The sequence below is a fragment of the Megalopta genalis genome, chromosome 8 (assembly GCF_051020955.1).
Source record: "Megalopta genalis isolate 19385.01 chromosome 8, iyMegGena1_principal, whole genome shotgun sequence".
Classification (NCBI taxonomy): Eukaryota; Metazoa; Arthropoda; class Insecta; order Hymenoptera; family Halictidae; genus Megalopta; species Megalopta genalis.
In genome coordinates, this window is record NC_135020.1 from 11,975,546 (window position 1) to 11,998,389 (window position 22,844).

The window sequence follows — 22,844 nt, forward strand, 5'->3', positions numbered from 1 at the left end:
TCGAGGCACGCCTACAGCAACCGCGTGGACCAATCCCGCCGTCGAAATTACGGCGAGCTCCGATGATTTTTTTTCTTACACCAAAATCTCCGCTGAACATGGCAGGAATATACGCGCCCGCTCATTCATTCTTATGTACTACCGTGAAAGTCGGTCTTTAACTATCGCGGTCCGCGCGCCTCGTCTCGGGCCTCCGATTATTACCTCCTTAATGATCCGTTATGGAAAACCTCGCCGTTTGAACAACACGGTTAGAATGCACATGCTCTCTCGGCGACGATGAATCGCCGTTTCCGGTCACGGCGAGATGTGCGGGATTAAGTGACGATGCGGCCGATCTCGGTCTCGTTAAATGTTCGAGGCGCGAAGTGAGATCGATAAATCGACACGAAGATCCGAGTGTCTCGATAACAGAACAATGATGGGCGATGTGAAAAACCGTGTCGTCGACGGGACGAACTGTTCGAAGCAGTTGAAGTTCGGCATGGAACGGATATTGTCGGACGAAATTTCGGCGAGAAAGACAGGTGAGAACTGTGCCGATTCCGTGATCCGTTGAACATTTATTTGTATTCATTGTTGTCGGCGCGTACGACCACTGAGTAAGATTCCGCAATTTCGAAAGATGTACTCAGGCCGCTTCCGGTGGAATTCTCGACGGTGAGGTGTCCTTGTCCGGGAAGTTGCGTCAGGTGCGAGACCCTTCGTATCTGCCCACCGTTTTCCTATAGTCAGACGGCGAGCCTCGGGAATTATAGTTGCACAAACCACGGGAACGGGATCATGGAGAATTATGGAAATATTTATCGACCGGCTCCACTCCGACCTGTTCCTAGACGTAAGTGTCTGATTCGTTTGATTGACTTTATGGATGAGAAGCGCGACTGAACATTACACCGCCGTGAAATAGATTAAATTGATTATAATAGGTACTGTCTTCTTCATTATATGATTACTGTATCGGTTTACGGTCGTGATTGGAAGTCATTTGCAACTGTTGCAAATGACTTCCTTTTCTATTTTAGTCAACACATAAAAGTTCGATCGGTGTCGTTAGACACTGGATTTTTATGTCGAGGTTATTATTAACTGAATAATTTTTCACCAAATTTTTAACCAAGAATTGTCTGCATTAATCGCAAGATACGAAAGCTGTGCAAACATGCGCTACTTTTTCGAATAATTTTGACGACTTCGGAATAGTTTAACTCTTTTTTTTATTTTACTCTCTTGCATTCTAATCGTTTGATTGACTTTACGGATGAGAAGCGCGACTGAACATTACACCGCCGTGAAATAAAATTCTCTCGATTAAATACATACTGTCTTCTTCATTATGTGATTACTGTATTGGTTTACGACCTTGATTGGAAGTCATTTGCAACCGTTGCTCGAAGGTTTTTCTATTTTAGTCAACATATAAAAGTTCGATCGGTGTCGTTAGACACTGGATTTTTATGTCGAGGTTATTATTAACCGAATAATTTTTCACCAAATTTTTAACCAAGAATTGCCTGCATTAATCGCAAGATACGAAAGCTGTGCGAACATGCGCTACTTCTTCGAATCATTTTGACGACTTTGGGATAGTTTAACTCCTTTTTTGTGATTTAACTCTTTTTTTTATTTTACTCTCTTGCATTCTAATCGTTTAATTGACTTTACGGATGAGAAGCGCGACTGAACATCACACCGCCGTGAAATGAAACTCTCTTGATTAAATACGTCTTCTACATTATATAATTACTGTATTGGTTCACGGTCTTGATTAGAAACCATTTGCAACTGTTGCTTAAAGGTTTTTCTATTTTAGTCAATTCATAAAAGTTTGTATAAAAGGTTAATACGAAAATAGAAATTTGTACGAAGATCCTCGATCTGTTCATGAAGAGGATAATGTCCTTCGATGGGTGTTGTTAGACTCTGGATTTTTCTGCCGAGGTTATTATTAACTGAAAATATTTTTCAGCAAATTTTTAACCAAGAATTGCCTGCATTAATCGCAAGATACGAAAGCTGTGCGAACATGCGCTACTTCTTCGAATCATTTTGACGACTTTGGGATAGTTTAACTCCTTTTTTGTGATTTAACTCTTTTTTTTTATTTTACTCTCTTGCATTCTAATCGTTTAATTGACTTTACGGATGAGAAGCGCGATTGAACATCACACCGCCGTGAAATGAAACTCTCTTGATTAAATACGTCTTCTAAATTATATAATTACTGTATTGGTTTACGGTCTTGATTAGAAACCATTTGCAACTGTTGCTTAAAGGTTTTCCTATTTTAGTCAATTCATAAAAGTTTGTATAAAAGGTTAATACGAAAATAGAAATTTGTACGAAGATCCTCGATCTGTTCATGAAGAGGATAATGTCCTTCGATGGGTGTTGTTAGACTCTGGATTTTTATGCCGAGGTTATTATTAACTGAAAATATTTTTCAGCAAATTTTTAACCAAGAATTGCCTGCATTAATCGCAAGATACGAAAGCTGTGCAAACATGCGCTATTTCTCCGAATAATTCTAACGACTTCGGAATGGTTTAACTCCTTTTTTGTGATTTGACTCTTTCTTTTTATTTTACTCTGCTGCATTCGATCTACATTATTTTGTCGTAAACCCGACGAAACCCGCGTTCCAATTGTCATATTTCATTTAGCATTTTGTACAGAATCGAACGAAGACTTTAACTATTTCACAATGACAAGCAAAGTTTGCATCGATATTCATTTTATAATATTTATTGACATCGATGACACCGCAACCAGTGCGACGTTATCGAGGATAGTTTCGACGAAAGTGACAGAGCAAAGCGACGAAGATTTCAACGCATTCGAAATCAAGCAAAGCTCGTCGATGCCTGTCAGAATATTCGGTCTTGTTTGACAGATTTGCATATGCAGTTGAAACTGTGACTTTATTATCAATTGTATCTTCTATTGTTAAATCTAACAATTAATCGTCGCGCGGACAGATCGAGCCGGCTAATCGTTAATTCAAAGACCCCCCCTCCCCCCTTCTGGTTCGCGGTCGTTTAGACTTTCGATCAATCTTACGGCAGCGGAAATCATTGCCGGTGCCCTAAACGCTCGTGAAACGAATGTTGCGTCATTAACAAATGCGACCATATGGGCCACTGTTCTTGTCTCTGGAATACTCTGCAGCAAGTAGGGCAAAATATTTACGCGCCAGTGTATTCTCGTGTTTCCTGTCCGTGTTTAAACGACATCTTAAGTGCCACCGTTGGTTTACGCGCCGTGTAAACAGCGGTTTCGTCGTGACCCTTGCTCGGTTAGTTGAAGCTCGAAAATTTGTATTTAATCGCGGTACCATCTCGAATATCGAAGGAGCTCTGTCACGAAAATTCAACGTCTTGTTGTGGAATTATAAATTAGCTAGTACAGTTTATTATCGATCGTCTATCATTTTATTCCCAAATAAAATATGGACCGTTTATTTTGAAGGCGTCGCAAGTCCATTTTTTGTTAGAGAAAATTAAAGCTTAGCATATTGGTCAATTGAAAAATATAAAAATTAGTTATTGAAAAATATTATATTAATTTATCAATATGTGATTTAATTATATAAATTTCTTTGAGACGAATTTAGCTAAAGTAATATATATTTACGGGCTGTAAATGGATTTGCACCATTTTCATAATTAGCCAATTGTAAAGATCATTAAATTTCAATTATAAAATATTAAATATCACTTATAAAATGTATTTTGTATTAATCTAATTTTGTTTATAAATAATAACAAGGAATAAAATAGGAGTAGCATTTTTTATTTCTAACGTTAATTATATTTATATGTTGTTATACTTAGCATAAGGTATTGCTATTATTTATTTACGCTCTTTACGTAGCAGTGTTTTGAAGGTGTATAAGACAATAACTGCTCCAAATCCTTATATTTTTCTTATGTAATAGGTCTGGCATCGTTATACAAAGGTGCCAGGGCGATTCTTTCTCCCGCATCTCGTATCTCGATTCTGGATTAATCGATTTCGATCAAAGAAGTTAAAAATTGAGAGCTTTTTTATGTTTTCTTTTGTCATTCCAAGTAAGAGCAAAATTATAAACACAGCATTTTAGTCATTGTCTAGTATACTAATCCCTCTATCATCCAAAATAAAATTCGAGTCATTTAGAGCTGTTTTAAAAAAAATTATTCTGTATGAAATACTTTTTTACCAACTGTATTTGTCATTCCTTGAAGTTGAGGAACATAATGAAGGAAATTCGCCGTTTCAAAAATTCGAACAAAATTTTGTCGCGTGAAAATTGACCATTGAATACCATCTCCGTAATTATTGAACCATTATAATTACTCTAACGAGCGCCCTGTGTAGTTTCTCGTTATTTTCAAAGCACAGTAAATTCTCCCCGATTTCCCTTCAACTTGTTCACAAAAATGAACAGTTCAGGATCTGGAATATGGAAAGGGAAGAAACGATTATTCGAGTCTCGCGGCTCCTTTTCGTAGCCGCCAATTGTCAACAAGAATTGTCAACAATAATAAACAGTAATAAAAGAACAAGGTGCAAGGCTCAAATAATCGCATCTCCTCTTCCCAAATTGTTCATTTCTGTTCACAAGCATGTTTACAATCGGAGACAATTTACCGTAACCGGATCGCAAAGAATTTAACCATGACATCAACGTACATTCGACTGTTTTATCCATCCGCGCACGATTCCACGCTGCTCGGATCGAAATGAATTCAGTTAATGAAGCGAAAACGGGGATTCGTCAATCGTAGTAGTCGCACCTTCGACGAGCGCAGGCCGAAACCGTCTCCCGAAATAACTATGATCTTGCCCGTCCAATTCATTGGGAGGACCGTACCAACCGGAGAGGGAACCGCACTGTTTAAATTCGTACACATGTTGTATACATTCTGTAGGGCTGTAAATCAGCCAGAAGTACCCAATCGCGGGGGCCTCTTGTTCGGGGCTAGGATCTGTTGAAACAGACACCCGCCAGCTTAAGCTACCGTTTACATCGCGTCGCATCCTCCTCTAATTTGTGATCTTCGTTCTGTGCATCGGCGACGAATACACCCGCCCCGTACGATTCCACTTTGTGAATAGAAAGCGAAGCCTTCTCTTAATCGAGAAGAACGAACGATACCATCTTACCAGTTGCACGAAAGATTTCGTTGCTGCAGATTTTATTATTCGCACAGTGTTTTTTTCACTCGATATAATTACTGCATGACACAACTGTGAAGTATGCGACGTCGCGTCGGTGAAATAAGATAAAGTTATACGTGCATATTTTAATGGTTTTAACACTATGCCGTCCGGCGGCACCAGGCTGGTAGTATGCAAAAATTATCTGTTGTACGCCGGTGGTACCACTTCGGTGCCATTTTAATGAACTGAAACAACATTTGAACTATATCTCTTGAGTGTTAAAAGGCAGCAAACTAACTGTAGCATCGTGCTTATTTAACTAAGAATCAAGTACGAAAATTCTTGCATGACTTATCTTAATTTTAGGAATTTATATTACCGCCATCTTCGAAATTTCTTTTAAAATCTAAGATTTCCAAGCTATCATGCCGGCGTCAAACAAAAGAATCATATCTAAGATCTGCGGACGGCGTAGTGTTAGTAAAATAATGGATAGAAAAAGAATTCTTTAAGAAAAACAATTCTTATGCAGAGTTTCTATGCGTTTTGTTAAACATTTTCGAGCACAAAATTGTATGAATTTCTTTGATAACAGTTCAAGAAGTATGATTTCTATGCAGAACGATTTTGTAGACCTTTCCAAAGTCCAAAGACGATGGTATATTTTTTTTAGAACAGTTCGAACAGCGAAGAGTTTTCGATGATCTGCACGTTAAATTTCAGTAAGCCCGAAATGTTTGAACGTCTCGTGTAATAATCAGAAATGCTATGATCAGTAGCTCCAATAACAACCACTACGACGCAGAACAATCAACAACAACATCAACCCGAGGCGAGCCCGAGACGGAAAAGATCGTGGTCCAGAGCAGTTTTCAGTTCGCTGCAGAGGAAAGGGTTGGAAAGAAGATTTACCTTGCAAAAATACATAACGAAACCGGACAGGAGGCAGCTTGCAGCGACGTTGGGGCTCACGGATGCGCAGGTAATGTGTTATTAATTAATGTGTTATTAACTAATCCACGAATCCTAATATCTTACGATTTGTTTCTCCAGAAAATTTTCAATATTTCCTCGTCGATGAATAACGATCAAATATTAATGTTAAAATATTAAAATAGCGTATATTAAATATTAGCAAAAATATTAGCAATTAATAGCAAGTATTAAATAGCATTTCGATCGAATTTAAAGGAAATTGAGACTTTTCATTGAACGCTGATTGAAGCTTTCCTTTTAGAAATCAACTGGAAATTATAAAATCATAAATTGCAAAAAAATAGGAGGTTATAATTGTTAAAATATTAAAATAGCGTATATTAAATATCAGCAAAAATATTAGCAATCAATAGCAAATATTAAATAGCATTTCGTTCGAATTTAAAGGAAATTGAGACTTTTCATTGAACGCTGATTGAAGCTTTCCTTTTAGAAATCAACTGAAAATTATAAAATCATAAATTGCAAAAAAATAGGAGGTTATAATTGTTAAAATATTAAAATAGCGTATATTAAATATTAGCAAAAATATTAGCAATTAATAGCAAGTATTAAATAGCATTTCGATCGAATTTAAAGGAAATTGAGACTTTTCATTGAACGCTGATTGAAGCTTTCCTTTTAGAAATCAACTGGAAATTATAAAATCATAAATTGCAAAAGATAGGAGGTTATAATTGTTAAAATATTAAAATAGCGTATATTAAATATCAGCAAAAATATTAGCAATTAATAGCAAGTATTAAATAGCATTTCGATCGAATTTAAAGGAAATTGAGATTTTTCATTGAACGCTGATTGAAGCTTTCCTTTTAGAAATCAACTGGAAATTATAAAATCATAAATTGCAAAAGATAGGAGGTTATAATTGTTAAAATATTAAAATAGCGTATATTAAATATCAGCAAAAATATTAGCAATTAATAGCAAGTATTAAATAGCATTTCGATCGAATTTAAAGGAAATTGAGACTTTTCATTGAACGCTGATTGAAGCTTTCCATTTATAAATCCGCTCGAAATTATAAAATTGTAAATTGCTAAAAATAAATAAATTGCAAACAAAGTAGGAGGTTACGATTGTGAGAATAATTAATATTTTTAGGTGAAGGTCTGGTTTCAAAACCGACGAATGAAGTGGCGGCACACGAAAGATAGCGACACTAATAATTTGACGAATCCTGACACGCAGAAGGATACGACAACTAGGAAATTAACGAAGGATAATGCGAAAAGTACCGCGGAAAAGACTGTTTCGGAGGACGAAGAGGACGTCGAGATCGAAGTCGACGTCTGAACATCGGGATGTATTATATACATTAAACGTAATAATAATAGTTTGTAATTTGTGACGATAAAATTTTAATTGTAATAAAGTTTCTATAAAACCGAGTGATTTGGTGATTAGTAATCGCGATTATATCTTTCGTCGACACGCGACAAATCTGAAATTGCACCGGATAATGTCGGATCAGCTTCAGAAGGCTCGCTGCCGAGGCAACTGATTCCGTTGTTTCTCGCAACGTCGGCTGTCATAGGAATAAGACACAAAGAAGCAAATAATTTTCTATTAAATAAGGTACGCTGGTGAGCAACGTTTGCCATTCGATTTACCCATTTTGTCGCGAGAAGTTGTTACCGTTGTTCCAACTTACGAATATTATCGAAGTCGGAAATAAATTTGTAGCTGCTGTAATTTCATGTTAAACTTCATACTTTTCACTCGTTGCATCCTATCAGTCAGAAAAACGTGTTACATTAATAAGAATTATCAATTATTACCTTTGTCTTATTCTAGCAACGAAAGATATTTTCCCGAAAAAAGGCGAAATTTTTAATTTATAAAATAATCTATAAGAATAGAAATTTGTGGTTAGAGATCTATACAGTACGTTGATCGCTTATTGCAACATTTATAACAGAATCAATTAACTGCGATCGCGATGCAACGAATTTTCCCAAAAATCGCGACCATGCCGCGAAAGTGTTCGGCAATGAAGATGTCGAAGCTGTTGACAGCGAACGAGGACCAGAAATGCTTGAATCTCAATGCTTCCGACATCATTTGTAAGTACACCGATTAACCCTTTGCACTCGAGTGGCGATTCCGAGGCGCACAAAATAATTCTATTAATCAAATCTGTTTATATTTAAAGAGCCGTTGAAAGCGTAGGCCGCGTTGCAATATTCAATTTCATATGCACGAAATGCACTAGATCGTATAAAATGGAAAATCCGTGGGTCGGAAGAACTTTTGTCGCAGGGGTTACTGCGACGGTTTATATAAAATAATCCGAGAGAGTTTTTTTGGTTTTTATATAACGAGAACTTTAATCTAACTTGTAACAAAAGGCGATGAGGTACAGTGTGTAGAAGGTAAAGGTAAACGAGTGACGGATGAGACAGAAATATGAACACGTTGAGAGTCGGAGGAAAACTTGCTAACTGACGTCTCCCGGTCGAGAGGTCCTCGTATTTATTGGGGAGAACGTATTGAAATTGGTAAGGGAAATTCCTTGGGAAGGGCGAAGGCCTTTCCCGAAGATTTTCCGACCGGGGTGATCCGGGACCTATGGTCCGAAGCTGTGTCCCAACGTTTTTATTGTTTTATTGCGGTGTGTACGCCTTGCGTCGGGAAAATCCGAAAAAAGGCATATGCACACCCCGTTTTTGAAGGACGTGTCTTTTTATGTCTGGTCCGCCACAAACTATTTTAAATTTTGCGTTAATTCGCCTTCGAGTACAAAGGGTTGATATAACGTTCGAAAGTTGCGCTCGAGGTGAAAACGACAATGATGTTTCAGCTGCGTCGATGGCGCGAAGTCAAACGGCCGTCGTCACGGACACCTTGAATCGCACAGACGCGATTCCTTTATTGGATCCGATCGATGATTCCGCGGCCACCTTCGAGGTGTCCACTCATAGGATAGATCCGTCGATTACCGTCGATAAATCCCCGTTGCCGTTCGAAGAGATACCTGGCCCCGCGATCCTAAAGCTTTGGGAGAAGTATTGGAAATACGTGCCGCTCCTCGGTACGCAACTGTTTTCCAGTCTGCTAATCAACAGATTCAGCCAGGGTACGATCTGATGAAGTACCGATAGGTCGGAACCCGAAGATCCCAGTATCACTTTTCGAATTATGCGGCGTTATCGGCATTGATAATCTACGACGAAGTTACCTGGCGAACATTTCTCGGGAACTCGAAAAATCAGAGAAGTCAAATACTTTGCATAAATGCAGCTCCTCTGATACCAATAACAGGTTATCAGAGGTGCGCATGAACTTGAAAATGGCGGACCGAGTCGGGAATTTCGATCGTGACCGGATCGGGTTCCCGGACACTATTCCAAAATGTTGGGTTTCTCGAAAACATTGGAAATCTGAAAAGTGTTGGAGTTTGCGATAATTTTGAGAATTACAAAATCAATATTTTAGAATAATTTCTTATGCATATATACAGGGTTTTCCAAAATTATGGTACTTCCGGCAAATTAGAGATTCCTGAGGTTATTCGAAGCAACATTTTCCTTTACAAAATTTTTCTCCGAGGCACCGTTAACGAGTTATTAACGAAAAACCTTGACCAATGAGAGGAAAGCTTGAGTAGGCGCGAGGCGGTCGAGCCAATCAGCGGAACTGGGCTTCGCGCACTCGTTGGCTCGGCGACCGAGCCAATGCGCCGAACCGAGGCTTCGACCGATCATTGGCACGGCCGCCTAGCGCCAGGCGAGCTCGCCCCTCATTGGTCATTGCTTTTCGTTAATAACTCGTAAACGAAGCTGCGGATTGCATTTTCGCTAAGGAAAAAGTTGCTTCGAATCACCTCAGGAACCCCTCATTTCCCGGGAATATCATAATTTTAGGACACCCTGTATAATTGATGTGCAATTTTCGCTCCATTTTCAAAGCTTGATAAATCTGATAAATTTTTTGAATAAGTCCGCACGAATTTCGTAAACGTCAATAGTCTTGAGAATGCCGAATATTTTCGAGAATCTCGATATTTTCAAGAAACCCGAATATTCTCGGAAATCTCGAAATGTTCTGACGTCCTAAATGTATCATGTTCCCGATATTTGCGGAATCTCGCACACTCCTTCTATATAAATACTTAGGAAATTGAAATATAGACAGGCCTTTTTTTGAAATAGTTCTTCATACGACAAATTACTAACACTTGAATTCGGCAATGAAAATTGTTTAATCAGCTACAAATGTGTTGCAGGTCGTCTATCCTGGAATCGCAACGTCACACCACTGAAATATCTCTTCAATGAATACGGATGTATCGTCAGAGTGAATGGACCTCTTTCAGGGGATATCGTTATGATCCATAGGTGACATTTATCATCTCACGTTTTTAACCCTCGTGTCGATATCTGAAGTTTTCTTCGATGTTTAATAACTGGACCGCGGATATAAATGTTCTGCGTCAATTCCAAAATATAGGAGCCAAGTGTACTTTGATTTAATTCTTTAATAATTTTAGAAAGTTCTTAGTTTCTTTGAATCCTTTTACTCTCTCTCTCTCTCTCTCTCTTTAAAATCTATTAGATTGTATGGATTTTTGGTAAAAGCGAGTGAATAAAATTTAAAACGGTAAAATGGTACAAAGAAATTAAGAACTTTCTAAAATTATTAAGGACAGAAATCAAATTTATAAAAATTATATTACTATTATTATTATATTCAATATTAATAAAAATTAATAATTCAATAATAGCAATGAAATTATATTAAAAGTAAGTTTTAATATAATTTCATTAATTAAAATTATTTTAAATTATTAAAGTTATTATAATTAAAATTATATTAAAAGTAAGTTTTAATACAATCTCATTACTTCAGACCCGAACACATAGCCGAAGTGTTCAAGCAGGAAGGAGACACGCCAGTTCGCAGCGGAATTGACATATTGCAGCACTATCATTTGCATCACCGGAAGTACCGCCTAGCTGGACCCTTCTCGTTGTTAGTGCACTTCATAAAGTAAACTAGTAAACCAAGTTGTACTTGGTAGTTGATCTTTCTATTCGAAACACGGGTTATTCTTACGTTGATTCAGGCAGGCTTCAGACTGGCTCGAAATAAGGGAGAAAGTCGAAAATGATTTCAAGAACATGGCGTCCACCTTTTTTGGCAAGATCGATTTAGTCTGCGACGAACTGATCGCCAGGATATACAAGACTCGCAACAAGCAGGACGAAGTACGTAATAATCAGGATTACAAGCATAGTTAAATTTAATGGTTTAATCGTTGAAAGGCTGTACAGTAATTTCTCCCTAATTCGCGCTCAGATTGCGCACATAAGTGGACAATTTGAGAAGAGGAGATACGATTATTAGAGCCTTGCGACTCGTTTCTATAGTTACCAACAATTATACCAACGATTATAGTTACCAACGATTATCAACAATTATAAAATCGAAGTGCAAGGCTCGAATAATCGTGTCCCCTCTTCCCAAGTTGTCCATTTTCGGTCAGAAGCTGAGCGTCAATTAGGGAGAATTCACTGTAATTATTGCACTTTGACTCGAAGAGAGTAAATAATATTCGTAATTATAGTAAATTTTAACTCGTGCTCAGATTGTGCACAAAAATGGACAATTTGGAAAGAGGAAATATGATTATTCGAGCCTTGCGACACGCTTTCATAGTTACCGATTGTCAACGAGTATAAAAACGAGATGCAAGCTGAAATAATGGTATCTCCTCTTCCGAAATTGTCGCGAATTATAGGGAGAAATTACTGTACATTCAAAAAATAAAGCATCAATTCGAGGGTTTGCAAATACGTTTTTAGTGCGCTAAATTCCAAAAGTGCTAGCAAGCATATATTCAAGAAAGAAAGCGTCGATTCAAGGGTTCCCAAGAGTATTTTTAATACATTACAGTAAATCCTCCCTAATTTTCCTTCAGCTTGTAAACAAAACTAGACTATTTGGGAAAAGGAAATACGATCATTCGAGCCTTGCGACACGTTTTCATAGTTACCGATTGTCAACGACTATAAAAATGAGATGCAAAGCTCAAATGGTGGTATTTCCTTTTCCGAAATTGTCCATTTTTGTGCGCAATCTGAGCACAAATTAGGGAGAAATTACTATACATTCAAAAAATAAAGCATCAATTCGAGGGTTTACAAATACGTTTTTAGTGCGCTAAATTCCAAAAGTGCTAGCAAGCATATATTCAAGAAAGAAAGCGTCGATTCAAGGGTTCCCAAGAGTATTTTTAATACATTACAGTAAATCCTCCCTAATTTTCCTTCAGCTTGTAAACAAAACTAGACTATTTGGGAAAAGGAAATACGATCATTCGAGCCTTGCGACACGTTTTCATAGTTACCGATTGTCAACGACTATAAAAACGAGCCGCAAGTGTCTCCGATAATCGTATCTTCTCTTCCCAACTTATCCATTCTTGTGCGCGATCTGATCGCGAATTAGCCAGAATTTACCGTAGATCTCAAATGTACCTTTTGACCTTGTATCGACAGGTGCCCTGCGATTTCCACGAGGACGTGATGCGTTGGGCCATGGAGTGCTTCTCGACGATCGTCTTCAACAAACACGTGGGCTTCTTGGATACAGCTGGCTACAACGTAACTTCCGAGCCGTCGCAGATCATCAGCGCGGTAGCAACCGCCCACAAGTACATGAATCGCTGCGAAACGGGCTTCCAGGTCTGGCGGTTCTTTCTGACACCGTTCGCCAAGAATCTCTTCGGGGCCTGCGACGTTCTCGACGGGTGAGAGGCTGCCGTGGAACCACGGAAAAATTTGAAAAAAAAAAGAAACTTGAAAACGTTTCATCGAACTTTCCATTGTCAGATTGATCGGGAAGCACGTCCGCCAAGCGCAAAGCAAGCTTCGGAGCCGGCCTTTCTTAGGGAATAGAACGGAAAGCGTGGAAGAGGAGTCGCCTGTTCTGGAGAAACTTCTTTTAGCCGATGGCGTACACTCCGACGACATCTGCACGGTGCTGATGGACATGATTATATTGGGAGTGCAAGCGGTAAGACTTGCCCTTTTCGGATTTCTTTCTTCTTTCGCGGATTTGACGCGATAGAATATTAGTCTGAAATCGATTTCGCGTGTGGCACGTGTTGCGAAGATTATTGTTCTAAAGAATGTTTCTCTCGCAAGCGTCGGTAACGTAAATAGAACCGAAGAATCCGGAATATTGACCTTCGCAACATGTTCTACGGTCATCGAAATCGGTAATAATAAATCGGTAATTACGCAACGTAGAAAAATACATACATGTATGCTAACATTGTCATATTAATTTTACACACCCTATAACCTATCAATTTTCTTTGATTATTGTTTATATCGAGTCCAGCTTAATATCGAAGGTTCCTTCGAAATATTTCTGAAGCCAGAATTGAAAGGTGGTACAGTAACGAAAGTGTCGCACGGCCGCCAGCCGCTCGAAAAGAGTTTTAAGGGCTCTCCGACAAGCGACGACGTCGTTCGCTCGTCGGCCTATACGATCGAGGAGATCAACCAACGAATCCGCTCGTCTGTAACCTTATTGCACTCGAATCCACGCGGAATGAACGCGTGGCCTCTTCATTCGGTTCGCTTGCTACGTTTTCGATAGTTCCTAGCCCTTTTACCGCCGAGCGAAAGTATCGCACCTACGCGAAAAATGCCGGATCATTTTCGTCGAATTTGTCGAATTTGCTGAGGTTTCGGGAAAGAGATCGTAACAACCAAAGTAAGAATGATATTCACGAGATTCAAGAAGAAGCATATTTCGAAATAATGGGAGAGTACAGTAATGTCTCCCTTACTGACGCTCCGATTGTCCACAGAAATGGACAATTTGGGAAGTGGAGATACGATTATTCGAGCCTTGCAGCTTTCTATAGTTGTCGATAATTCGTATCTATGAAAACGAACTGCAGGGCTCGAATAATCGTATCTTCTCTTCCCAAATTGTCCAGTTTTGTGCGCAATCTGGGCGTCAATTGGAGAGACATTACTGTAATCCCAATTGTACTTAAATGTTTGTTGAAGATCATGCGAATGACATAAATATAAAATCAGTAGAGAAAAAGAAAAAAATCAATTCTCTTTGATAGAGACAATATTTGCATGTAACATAACAATAACATCGTTTGATCGTAGCTTTATGTAGATCACCTGTTTATGAAGTATAGATATTGCACTTTCAATCATTTGTGAAAAAATAACTGATATCGGACCGAAAAACTAAAGGATAATGCCATGATGCACATAACAATAACATGGTTTGATCGTAGCTTTATGTAGATCACCTGGTATGAAGTATAGATATTGCACTTGTTTGTTTTGTTTGTGACAAAATAATAAAATCTTTTCAAATTGTCCATTTTGGTGGACAATCTGAGGGTCAACTAGAGAGACATTACTTACTATAACGTGTATAGGAAAAAGTTGTTCTGAATTGTGACGTCGGCAACACATTCCAAGGTCGTAACATAATTGCGGGGAAAGGAAAAAGCGTTTCTTAAAGAAAACAGTAAGAACGTTAACCAGAATCGTTTCTAGACGGCGAACTGCGAGGCTTTCCTAATGTATCATTTGGCAAAAAATCCGAGGACCCAGAAGAAACTGTTCGACGAGATTATGAACGTTTTACCAACCATTAATTCCGCCATAACCGAAGGATCGTTGAAGGAAATGCGATATCTGAAAGCGTGTCTTCAAGAGAGTCTCAGGTAGCAATTGTTTCAGCAATTGTACAGTATGATGTGACTGACGATGTTCGCGCAAATTTGCGTTTCCTAATAAGCTTCGTATTTTATTTAATTCATGTTCGTTCACAAATATTCTGATTGTACTGTATTATATTGTAATGTGTTGTAATGTATTGCAAATGGATCATGTATTTCGTGTGTAGGTTGCGTCCAGCGTTCCCATATTTCACCAGACTGTTACCGAAGACTATATCACTTCATGGATACACGATACCGAAAGGAGTAAGTAATGTTATACCAGTGAAACTAGTATTACATAAATGGATAATTTGAGGAGAGGAGATACGATTATTCGAGGCTTGCGGCTAGTTTTTATAATTGTTGACAATCGGTAATTATGAAAACATGTCGCAAGGCTCGAATGATCGTATTTCCTTTTCCCAAATAGTCTAGTTTTGATTACAAGCTGAAGAAAAATTAGGGAGAATTTATTGTAATGTATTAAAAATACTCTTGGGAATCCTTGAATTGACGCTTTCTTTCTTGAATATATGCTTGCTAGCACTTTTGGAATTTAGCGCACTAAAAACGTATTTGCAAACCCTCGAATTGATGCTTTATTTTTTGAATGTACAGTAATTTCTCCCTATAATTTGTGCTCAGATTGCGCACAAAAATGGACAATTTCGGAAAAGGAAATACCACCATTTGAGCTTTGCATCTCATTTTTATAGTCGTTGACAATCGGTAACTATGAAAACGTGTCGCAAGGCTCGAATGATCGTATTTCCTTTTCCCAAATAGTCTAGTTTTGATTACAAGCTGAAGAAAAATTAGGGAGAATTTATTGTAATGTATTAAAAATACTCTTGGGAATCCTTGAATTGACGCTTTCTTTCTTGAATATATGCTTGCTAGCACTTTTGGAATTTAGCGCACTAAAAACGTATTTGCAGACCCTCGAATTGATGCTTTATTTTTTGAATGTACAGTAGTTTCTCCCTAATTTGCGACAATTTCGGAAGAGAAGATACCATTATTTCAGCTTGCATCTCGTTTTTATACTCGTTGACAATTGGTAACTATGAAAACGTGTCGCAAGGCTCGAATAACCGTATCTCCTCTTTCCAAATTGTCCATTTCTGTGCACAATCTGAGCGCGAATTAAAATGTACTATAATTACGAATATTATTTACTCTTTTCGAGTCAGAAAGGAAGAATTACAGTAAATTCTCCCTAATTGAGAATTGCTCAGCTTATGAACGAAAATGAACAACTTGTGAAGAGAGGAAACGATTATTCGAGCCTTGCATCTCGTTTTTATAATTGTTGACAATCGGTACTTGTAAAAAAGAGCCGAGAGGCTCGAATAATTGTATCCCCTTTTCTCAAATTATCCATTTTCGTTCACAAGCTTAGCGCGAGGTAGGCAGAATTTACTGTACATGCGTGACAAAATATCATAGTAATTTACCTAAATGCTTTCAGACGTTCGTCATAATGGCGAACCAGATATCGTCTCTACGAGAAGAAAACTACGAAGACCCTGAAAAATTCCGACCGGAAAGATGGTTGTCCAGCAACTGCGAAGAGAACACAGACTTCAGCTGCTTACCATTCGGTTATGGCATACGGTCGTGCTTAGGAAAGAACATAGCTGAGACCACGATGATGTTACTCACTGCAAAGGTATCGAAATTGCTATCCACGAAAGTGCTTATTTCGCTGACCTTCTGTTTTTCGTTTTCTTAGATCGTACGACAATTCAGGATCGAGTACGATTACGCCGATATCAAGAGCAAGTTCATGATGATGAACGTGCCCAATAAACCACTTCGTTTTCGTTTCGTCGAGAGGATTTGAGCGAGAACCAAAACGAAAGGGAACCTCTGAAGTTTTTTCCTGTTGCAGTCTATCAGGGCCAGCAGCGTTTAGTTCGTTAATAGTGTTAAGTTATTGTATAGCAAAAAGATAAAATAAGGAAGATATAAGGAAGATTGCGGTGAACAGTGATCGTAATTTCATAGAAGTCCATTCTGTTAAGCATTTGTTACGTCTGTAAGTGAGTAATAAAATTTATTCAGATATAAGAAATTCTTATCTTGCTTGCAACTTGCGCATTGTAGGAATGAAAAGGTAATGAAATGCTATGAAATAAGCCTAATGAATGTACTATGAATTAAGGCTAATGAAATACTATGAATTAGGACTAAATGAAATACTATGAAATAAGATTACTAGAATGCTATGAAATAGGACTAATGAAATACTATGAATTAGGACTAAATGAATACTATGAAATAGAACTAATGAAATACTGTGAAATAAAATTACTGGAATGCTATGAAATAGGACTAATGAAATAATCTGAAATAGGACTAGTGAAATACTATGAAATAGGTCTAATGAAACGCTATAAATTGGGACTAATGAAATACTATGGCATAGATCTAATGAAACACTATGAATTAAGACTAATGAAATACTATGAAACAGGACTAATAATAGGTGTTAATATCTACTGGAAATTAATTCTTCTTTCAATTCTTCCAACCAAGGACTTAACCCTTTGCACTATAAAAATTATAGAATTACACTACTCGTGATGACTTGTCAGTTTACTACTGCTGCATTTATTCAGAAATCTTTAGCTATAAATGATCGATTTGAGGACAAATGAGTAACAGCTGTGGTTGACACAAGTTTGCACGGCATATCTGAATGCTTCACCACCTTCTGACTACAAATATTCGATGAAACAAATCGTATCAATCGTAGCAACAAGTGGTGTTAAGAGTGTTGGACGACACTGTAACTTCTGAGTCGTCCAGAGCGAGTCGCAGAACCGTGAACAGGGAGAAAGCGCCTGAAATGTACTAAAGAATGGAAGAAGAACTTGTACAAAGTAAGTGCGAAGGTTCGTTACAGGGATAAGTATATGTGTAAATATGTACCGAACAGTAATAGTTCAAGGACAGTTGTGGAATAACGTATATGAAGCTGACGTCTATCGGCTTCTGAGGCACCAACATACGCAGCACAGTTTTCTGCACATTTAAATCTTGATCGTACCACTTCATATTGTAGACACCCAGGATAGCACCTGTACTCTAAGTAGTAAATCCTACTTAAGCAATTAATGTTAGTAACCAGTAGACGCTGGTAGTTATTACAAATGAGAAAATATTCCGTGACGTCGGAAATATTAATGCAAAATGCTTGGAATTCTCGGATAAAACGAGATATACTTTTCGAAAAATATCATTGCGATACAGTAGAATCTCGATCAACTGAATAGCGCGTGTAATAGTAATTATAGCATAAGACAAATATTTAGAATAATAATAAAGTTAATTAAACTGATGTTCCACGGGGTGTCCCAAAATCATTGTACAAGCGGGAAATGAGGGGTTCCTGAGACCATTTGAAGTAATTTTTTCCTCAGCGAAAATGCAATCCGCGGCTTCGTTTACGAGTTATTAACGAAAAACCGGTGACCAATGAGAGGCGAGATCAGCTGGCGCGACGCCACTGAGCCAATCAGCGGAACTGGGCTTCGACCATTCGTTGGTAGAGCCGCCTCGCGCCTACTCGAGCTCGCTTCTCATTGGTCAGTGTTTTTCGTTAATAACTCGTTCACGGCGCCTCGGAGAAAATTTTTGTAGAGGAAAAAGTTACTTCAAATGATCTCGGGAATCCCTCATTTCCCGCTTGTACAATAATTTTGGGACACGTATATTACGTATAATGCACCATCTATGGAAGAAAACGTAAGATAAGACGCACAACAGAAATTCAAAAGTACTGTAGTCCTCGGTATTGTACTTAGCCCTTTACATGGTTCATTGTTTTCACTAATCTGTTGTCAATTAATAACTCACCGCTTCTATCAGAGAATCAGCTGGTAATACGAACGAAAAAACTTCGAACAGTGTCACTATAATCACAAATACAAATTGACACTTCACCGGAAACTCACGGCGCTGTTAACAGATGTTTCATCTTAGTATCACGTCGTATTTCATCTCCAATGAATCCAAGTTGCCTAACTACTTACTCCGATGATATTAATACCGCCATTTACAAGGATTACGCTACTGAACGCTACTGAGGACAAAGACAGATATTGGATGCCGCCAATCACATCATGTGCATATCTAAATTGAAATATTATGTATCATTAATGCACAAGTTGAAATAAAATGAATCATGCACGATAAGTCACCGTACATTTGTACCTGAAATATTATTGTTTTGTAAACGATACTATAAAAATTATTTGTTTTTACGTCATTTTTATTCGAGGTATCGAGGTCATCGAAATTTTCTTAAGTGGTACTGCAATAAGCTATGATTTCATCATAAAATATTGAAAATATTTACTATTGCAAGTAATCATTCTATTGTTTCTATTATTTCACTATCTTTATTGGTTGTCGATTTTTTGTAAATTCTTTATACACAAGGTCACGTGAAGGTCGTTGGATTCGTTCTTACCTCAACTATCATAATGCATAGATTAAGGCAAACCATTTTAACAAATTTCGTTGATCCGATATTTGGAAAAAAATGACAAAGAAACAATAATTTTACAGTACCTCTTGTGAGCCCGAAAGCAACAAAGATATTTCAGATACAAATATCAGATGACTCACCCTGTATTTTATAGGCAAAATAAAATTTGTATTCGTTATAAATAGACTGCCGATCTTTGTGTGTTTATGGCACAATTTCAAAATTTTAAACTACAAGAAATGTGAGAGTTAATAAAAATGTTATTCATTTTCTATAAAAATATATAACATTTTGAACAGGAATGTATAATATTTTGAATGAAAATAACATCCATTTTGAATGAAATCCATTTTGAAAAATGTGTAATATCCTTGTTTTGATTTCCATGTAATTAAGTGGCTTATAGATCCTCGTTCTGATTAGAAAAAAGAAGACCAACTTTGGCCAGTGGAAAGACGAATCTCTGACAATTCTTCGTATACGGATCGTTATTCTCACCTTCTCGCTTCATCGTAACTTTTCATGCATTCCTTCAAGTCCGTGACAGTGACAGCCTCTTCTAAAGTCAGCATCAGTATGTCGAATCTTGCAGCAGCGAATAAAAGCAGCAACGCTGCCAGCGTATTCAAACTCACGCTCGAAACGTTTTGGTAAGCGGTGAGAACGTGATTCATGAAAATAGCTGTTCTAACGGGTTCGTAATCGACGCGGAACGGATATTCGGCAATTGTCGGGAACGGCTGATCCGAGAACATGCTTGAGAACACGACAAGTGTCGCGCAAAAATAGAACATCATTGTGGAGAACCCGTGATATGGAGAATACTTGTCCACGTATTGTTGGAAGATAGCCATTTCATAGGATTTCGCTTTATCTAAATAACTCGTCATTTCCTCGATCAATCGCTGAAACATTATACGGTGTAAATGTAGATACTGGAGAACAGCATGTATTATGAAACACCGTAGAACGACGGTAAAGAAGTAGCGATCACGGAAAGTAATCCTGTATACAGGGTATCCCAAAAGTGACTCGCAATCCGAAACTGGCGGGTTCCTCAGGTCGTTTGAAGCAACTTTTTCCTTTACGAAAATTTTCTCCGAGGCACCATTAACGAGTTATTAACGGAAAACAGTGACCAATGAGAGGCGAGCTCGGCTGGCGCGAGGCGACCGAGCCAATGAGCGGAACTGGGCTTCGTGCGCTTAATAACTCGTTAACGGTGCCTCGCAGAAAATTTTTGTAAAGGAAGAAGCTGCTTCAAATTATCTGAGGAACCCGCCATTTCCGGATTACGAGACATTTTTGGGACACCCTGTATTGTTATTTCAGAATCAATAGAGAGTTTTATTTTTAAAGGCTCTAAGTGCGCCTTACTTCTTACAAGGAGATGTCCTTAAAGTGTTAACGCTCATTTTCCGACGAGATTACAGCGCAAGAGCTCTGGAGCAAGAGTTCTAAATAAATAATAAAGTTGTAAACAAAAGGCCAGGAAGACGTCGCTGAATTACGGCGCGAGAGTCAGGTAGGCCGGTTCGAACCTCCCATCTCTCCCCACTCCCTAATATTCGTAGTCCTGTGCTGGCGTGGTATCCCCTCGCTCGGTACGGTTCGGCTTCGACCGATGATGCCCGGTCAAAACCGACGTGCCTACGCGGAACGGCTCGGCTTTGACCGAATGGGGGAGCGTACGTGCGGTGTGAATCGGTGCGCCGTTCGGGCATCATCGGTCGGAGCCGAACCGTTCCCAGTAACGCGAGCGAAAGAGTACCACAGCGCAGTACTAGAAATATTAGGGAGTGGGGGAAGGTGGCAGGTTCGCTCCGGCTACCTCGCGCTTATACTTCAGCGCGTCTTCCTGGCCTTTTATGAACAACTTTAAAATTAATTATATCAAAAACTATAAGCCGTCTGCCCGCAAAACCGGGTATCATTGGATTCAGCTTTATAAGCTCTATCACTGTAACATAATATATTATATTATAATTATATATATTATATTATATTATATATATTATATTATATTATATTTTATTATATTATATTATATTATATTTTATTATATTATATATATTATATTATATTATATTTTATTATATTATATTATAATATATAAGTCTTGATGATGTATCATGTTATAGCGTAAACACATAATGAAATAAACTGTATCGACTGAAACATCAGGTAATACTGAACATATTAGATGACACTATTTTTTCTGGCTCTGACTTTTAGAGAAGTTATTCCGCTTTACAAGGTGTCCGAATATTAATACGAGTCGCTGCACATTGGATTCAGCTTTACAAGCTCTATCACTGTACCAAATCTCATCAAGAAATGAGCGTCAATCCTGGGGACCTCACCTTGTAAGAAGGTATTGAAACGGTCAAACACTGCTGGTAAAGCAGAATGAAAACAAATGAAAAATAATAACATCAGGAACAGGAGTCGCTGGCCGTAAGAACTTTCAGAATTTGCTCCCTCTGGAGTAACTACTGTCCAACGCAAAGGAAGGAGAAACGGACTAGAAGTGGGGAGTGTGGTTTCGCGTTGCTCTCAGCGACCCCCTACTCCTTTTCTCCTTCTTTTGCGGTTAGAAAAGTGGGAGTAAGTTCTGAAAGTCCTTATAGCTCGCAAGCCTGCTCGCGGATCACTCAGTGCCAACACCCAACCTGTGTACTAATTATTAATTACGCAAAAAACTATAAACCGTCTGTCTCCAAAACCGGCTATCATTGGATACATCTTTACGAGCGCTATCACCGTACCGAATCTTATCAAAAATTGAGCGTCAAACCCTGTGGTCCTCACCTTGTTATTAATAACAAATGGATTAAAATTTGGAACATCTTACTTGATAATGATTGTGTTGAACGGAGCAGATGATCATATTCACGAGCGTCTGAACTAAAGCAGTCCCAAGCCCGAACGTCTTACCGGTGATCACTGGATCGTCGATGTAAATGTAAAGCGCCCAGAATACAGGCAAAATCACCGCGATGTCGATTAAAATGGACAGAAATTTCAAGACCATGTAAACGTAATACTGACATTTCGTCGCTGTCGAGGGTAGTGGCCAACCGCAGCACAGAAGCACGCTGTATTTGGTGAAGGTAACAGCTGTTCTCGGCGTCACGTTCGAGAACATCGTAACCCGGAAAGAAGCGGAAATTGAACTGCTGCCGAGCAAGAGAACTGTTCCGTGTTGAGGTTGCTTCGATAATGGCGTTAATACCGCTATCTACGAAGCAAGAGCGGCACGCGGCCGATGAATTAATAAGGGCTGGTTGGGGCATTGGTACCTAGTTATTACGAAGAAACGGTAACGCATAATGATAGCCCACGGGTTTTCACTTCCAGCACCGTTGAATTTTCTTTCATTTCGCTTTCATTTCTCTTTCACGCGAATCCACGGTGCGTCATTGTTATCCGTGGTTTTCCGTCCATACACCACCTATTAAGTATCTCATGTTTAATCCAGGTGCTGAAAAAACG

The 22,844-nt window shown here is 38.4% G+C and overlaps 3 protein-coding genes across 8 annotated transcripts; 2 read left to right on the plus strand and 1 right to left on the minus strand.

Moving 5' to 3' along the window:
• Window positions 1-147: 147 nt before the first annotated feature.
• Window positions 148-7,532, plus strand: LOC117227860 (Homeodomain protein 2.0). 2 transcript variants are annotated; one of them, XM_033483389.2, is made up of 4 exons: window positions 148-527; window positions 608-838; window positions 5,922-6,127; window positions 7,246-7,532. In XM_033483389.2, exons 1-4 carry the CDS (start codon window positions 353-355, stop codon window positions 7,435-7,437), a joined length of 804 nt encoding a protein of 267 aa, XP_033339280.2. In that variant the 5' UTR covers window positions 148-352; the 3' UTR covers window positions 7,438-7,532. The 2 variants fall into 2 exon arrangements, with proteins under 2 accessions (XP_033339280.2, XP_033339282.2); XM_033483391.2 differs by having other exon boundaries at window positions 626-838.
• Window positions 7,533-7,672: 140 nt separating this feature from the next.
• Window positions 7,673-16,928, plus strand: LOC117227816 (putative cytochrome P450 12a5, mitochondrial). The gene is made up of 11 exons (XM_033483341.2): window positions 7,673-8,207; window positions 8,945-9,220; window positions 10,370-10,481; window positions 10,993-11,115; window positions 11,210-11,351; window positions 12,645-12,895; window positions 12,978-13,161; window positions 14,685-14,854; window positions 15,037-15,115; window positions 16,323-16,523; window positions 16,587-16,928. The coding sequence occupies exons 1-11, from the start codon at window positions 8,084-8,086 to the stop codon at window positions 16,695-16,697; spliced, it is 1,773 nt and encodes a 590-aa protein (XP_033339232.2). The 5' UTR covers window positions 7,673-8,083; the 3' UTR covers window positions 16,698-16,928.
• Window positions 16,929-17,444: 516 nt separating this feature from the next.
• On the minus strand, window positions 17,445-22,830 carry LOC117227747 (uncharacterized). Of its 5 annotated transcripts, none has more exons than XM_076524116.1 (7): window positions 22,694-22,830; window positions 22,204-22,590; window positions 19,848-20,254; window positions 18,892-18,991; window positions 18,716-18,817; window positions 17,789-17,944; window positions 17,445-17,700 (listed from the first exon to the last, which is right to left on the minus strand). In XM_076524116.1, exons 2-7 carry the CDS (start codon window positions 22,495-22,497, stop codon window positions 17,575-17,577), a joined length of 1,185 nt encoding a protein of 394 aa, XP_076380231.1. In that variant the 5' UTR covers window positions 22,498-22,590; window positions 22,694-22,830; the 3' UTR covers window positions 17,445-17,574. The 5 variants fall into 5 exon arrangements, with proteins under 5 accessions (XP_076380231.1, XP_076380234.1, XP_076380232.1 ...); XM_076524119.1 differs by lacking the exon at window positions 22,694-22,830 and having other exon boundaries at window positions 22,204-22,295; window positions 22,401-22,536; XM_076524117.1 differs by lacking the exon at window positions 22,694-22,830 and having other exon boundaries at window positions 17,789-17,881; window positions 22,204-22,502.
• Window positions 22,831-22,844: the final 14 nt, after the last annotated feature.

Coding starts and splice junctions, on each gene's coding strand:
- LOC117227860 (XM_033483389.2), top strand. CDS start 353: ATGTTCGAGGCGCGAAGTGAGATCGATAAATCGACACGAAGATCCGAG. Junction 528..607: donor AATTTCGGCGAGAAAGACAG/GTGAGAACTGTG, acceptor CCACTGAGTAAG/ATTCCGCAATTTCGAAAGAT. Junction 839..5,921: donor ACTCCGACCTGTTCCTAGAC/GTAAGTGTCTGA, acceptor TGCTATGATCAG/TAGCTCCAATAACAACCACT.
- LOC117227816 (XM_033483341.2), top strand. CDS start 8,084: ATGCAACGAATTTTCCCAAAAATCGCGACCATGCCGCGAAAGTGTTCG. Junction 11,352..12,644: donor CTCGCAACAAGCAGGACGAA/GTACGTAATAAT, acceptor TTGTATCGACAG/GTGCCCTGCGATTTCCACGA. Junction 12,896..12,977: donor GCCTGCGACGTTCTCGACGG/GTGAGAGGCTGC, acceptor TTCCATTGTCAG/ATTGATCGGGAAGCACGTCC.
- LOC117227747 (XM_076524116.1), bottom strand. CDS start 22,497: ATGTTCTCGAACGTGACGCCGAGAACAGCTGTTACCTTCACCAAATAC. Junction 20,255..22,203: donor TTCAACACAATCATTATCAA/GTAAGATGTTCC, acceptor ATAATGTTTCAG/CGATTGATCGAGGAAATGAC. Junction 18,818..18,891: donor GCGGTATTAATATCATCGGA/GTAAGTAGTTAG, acceptor ATCTGTTAACAG/CGCCGTGAGTTTCCGGTGAA.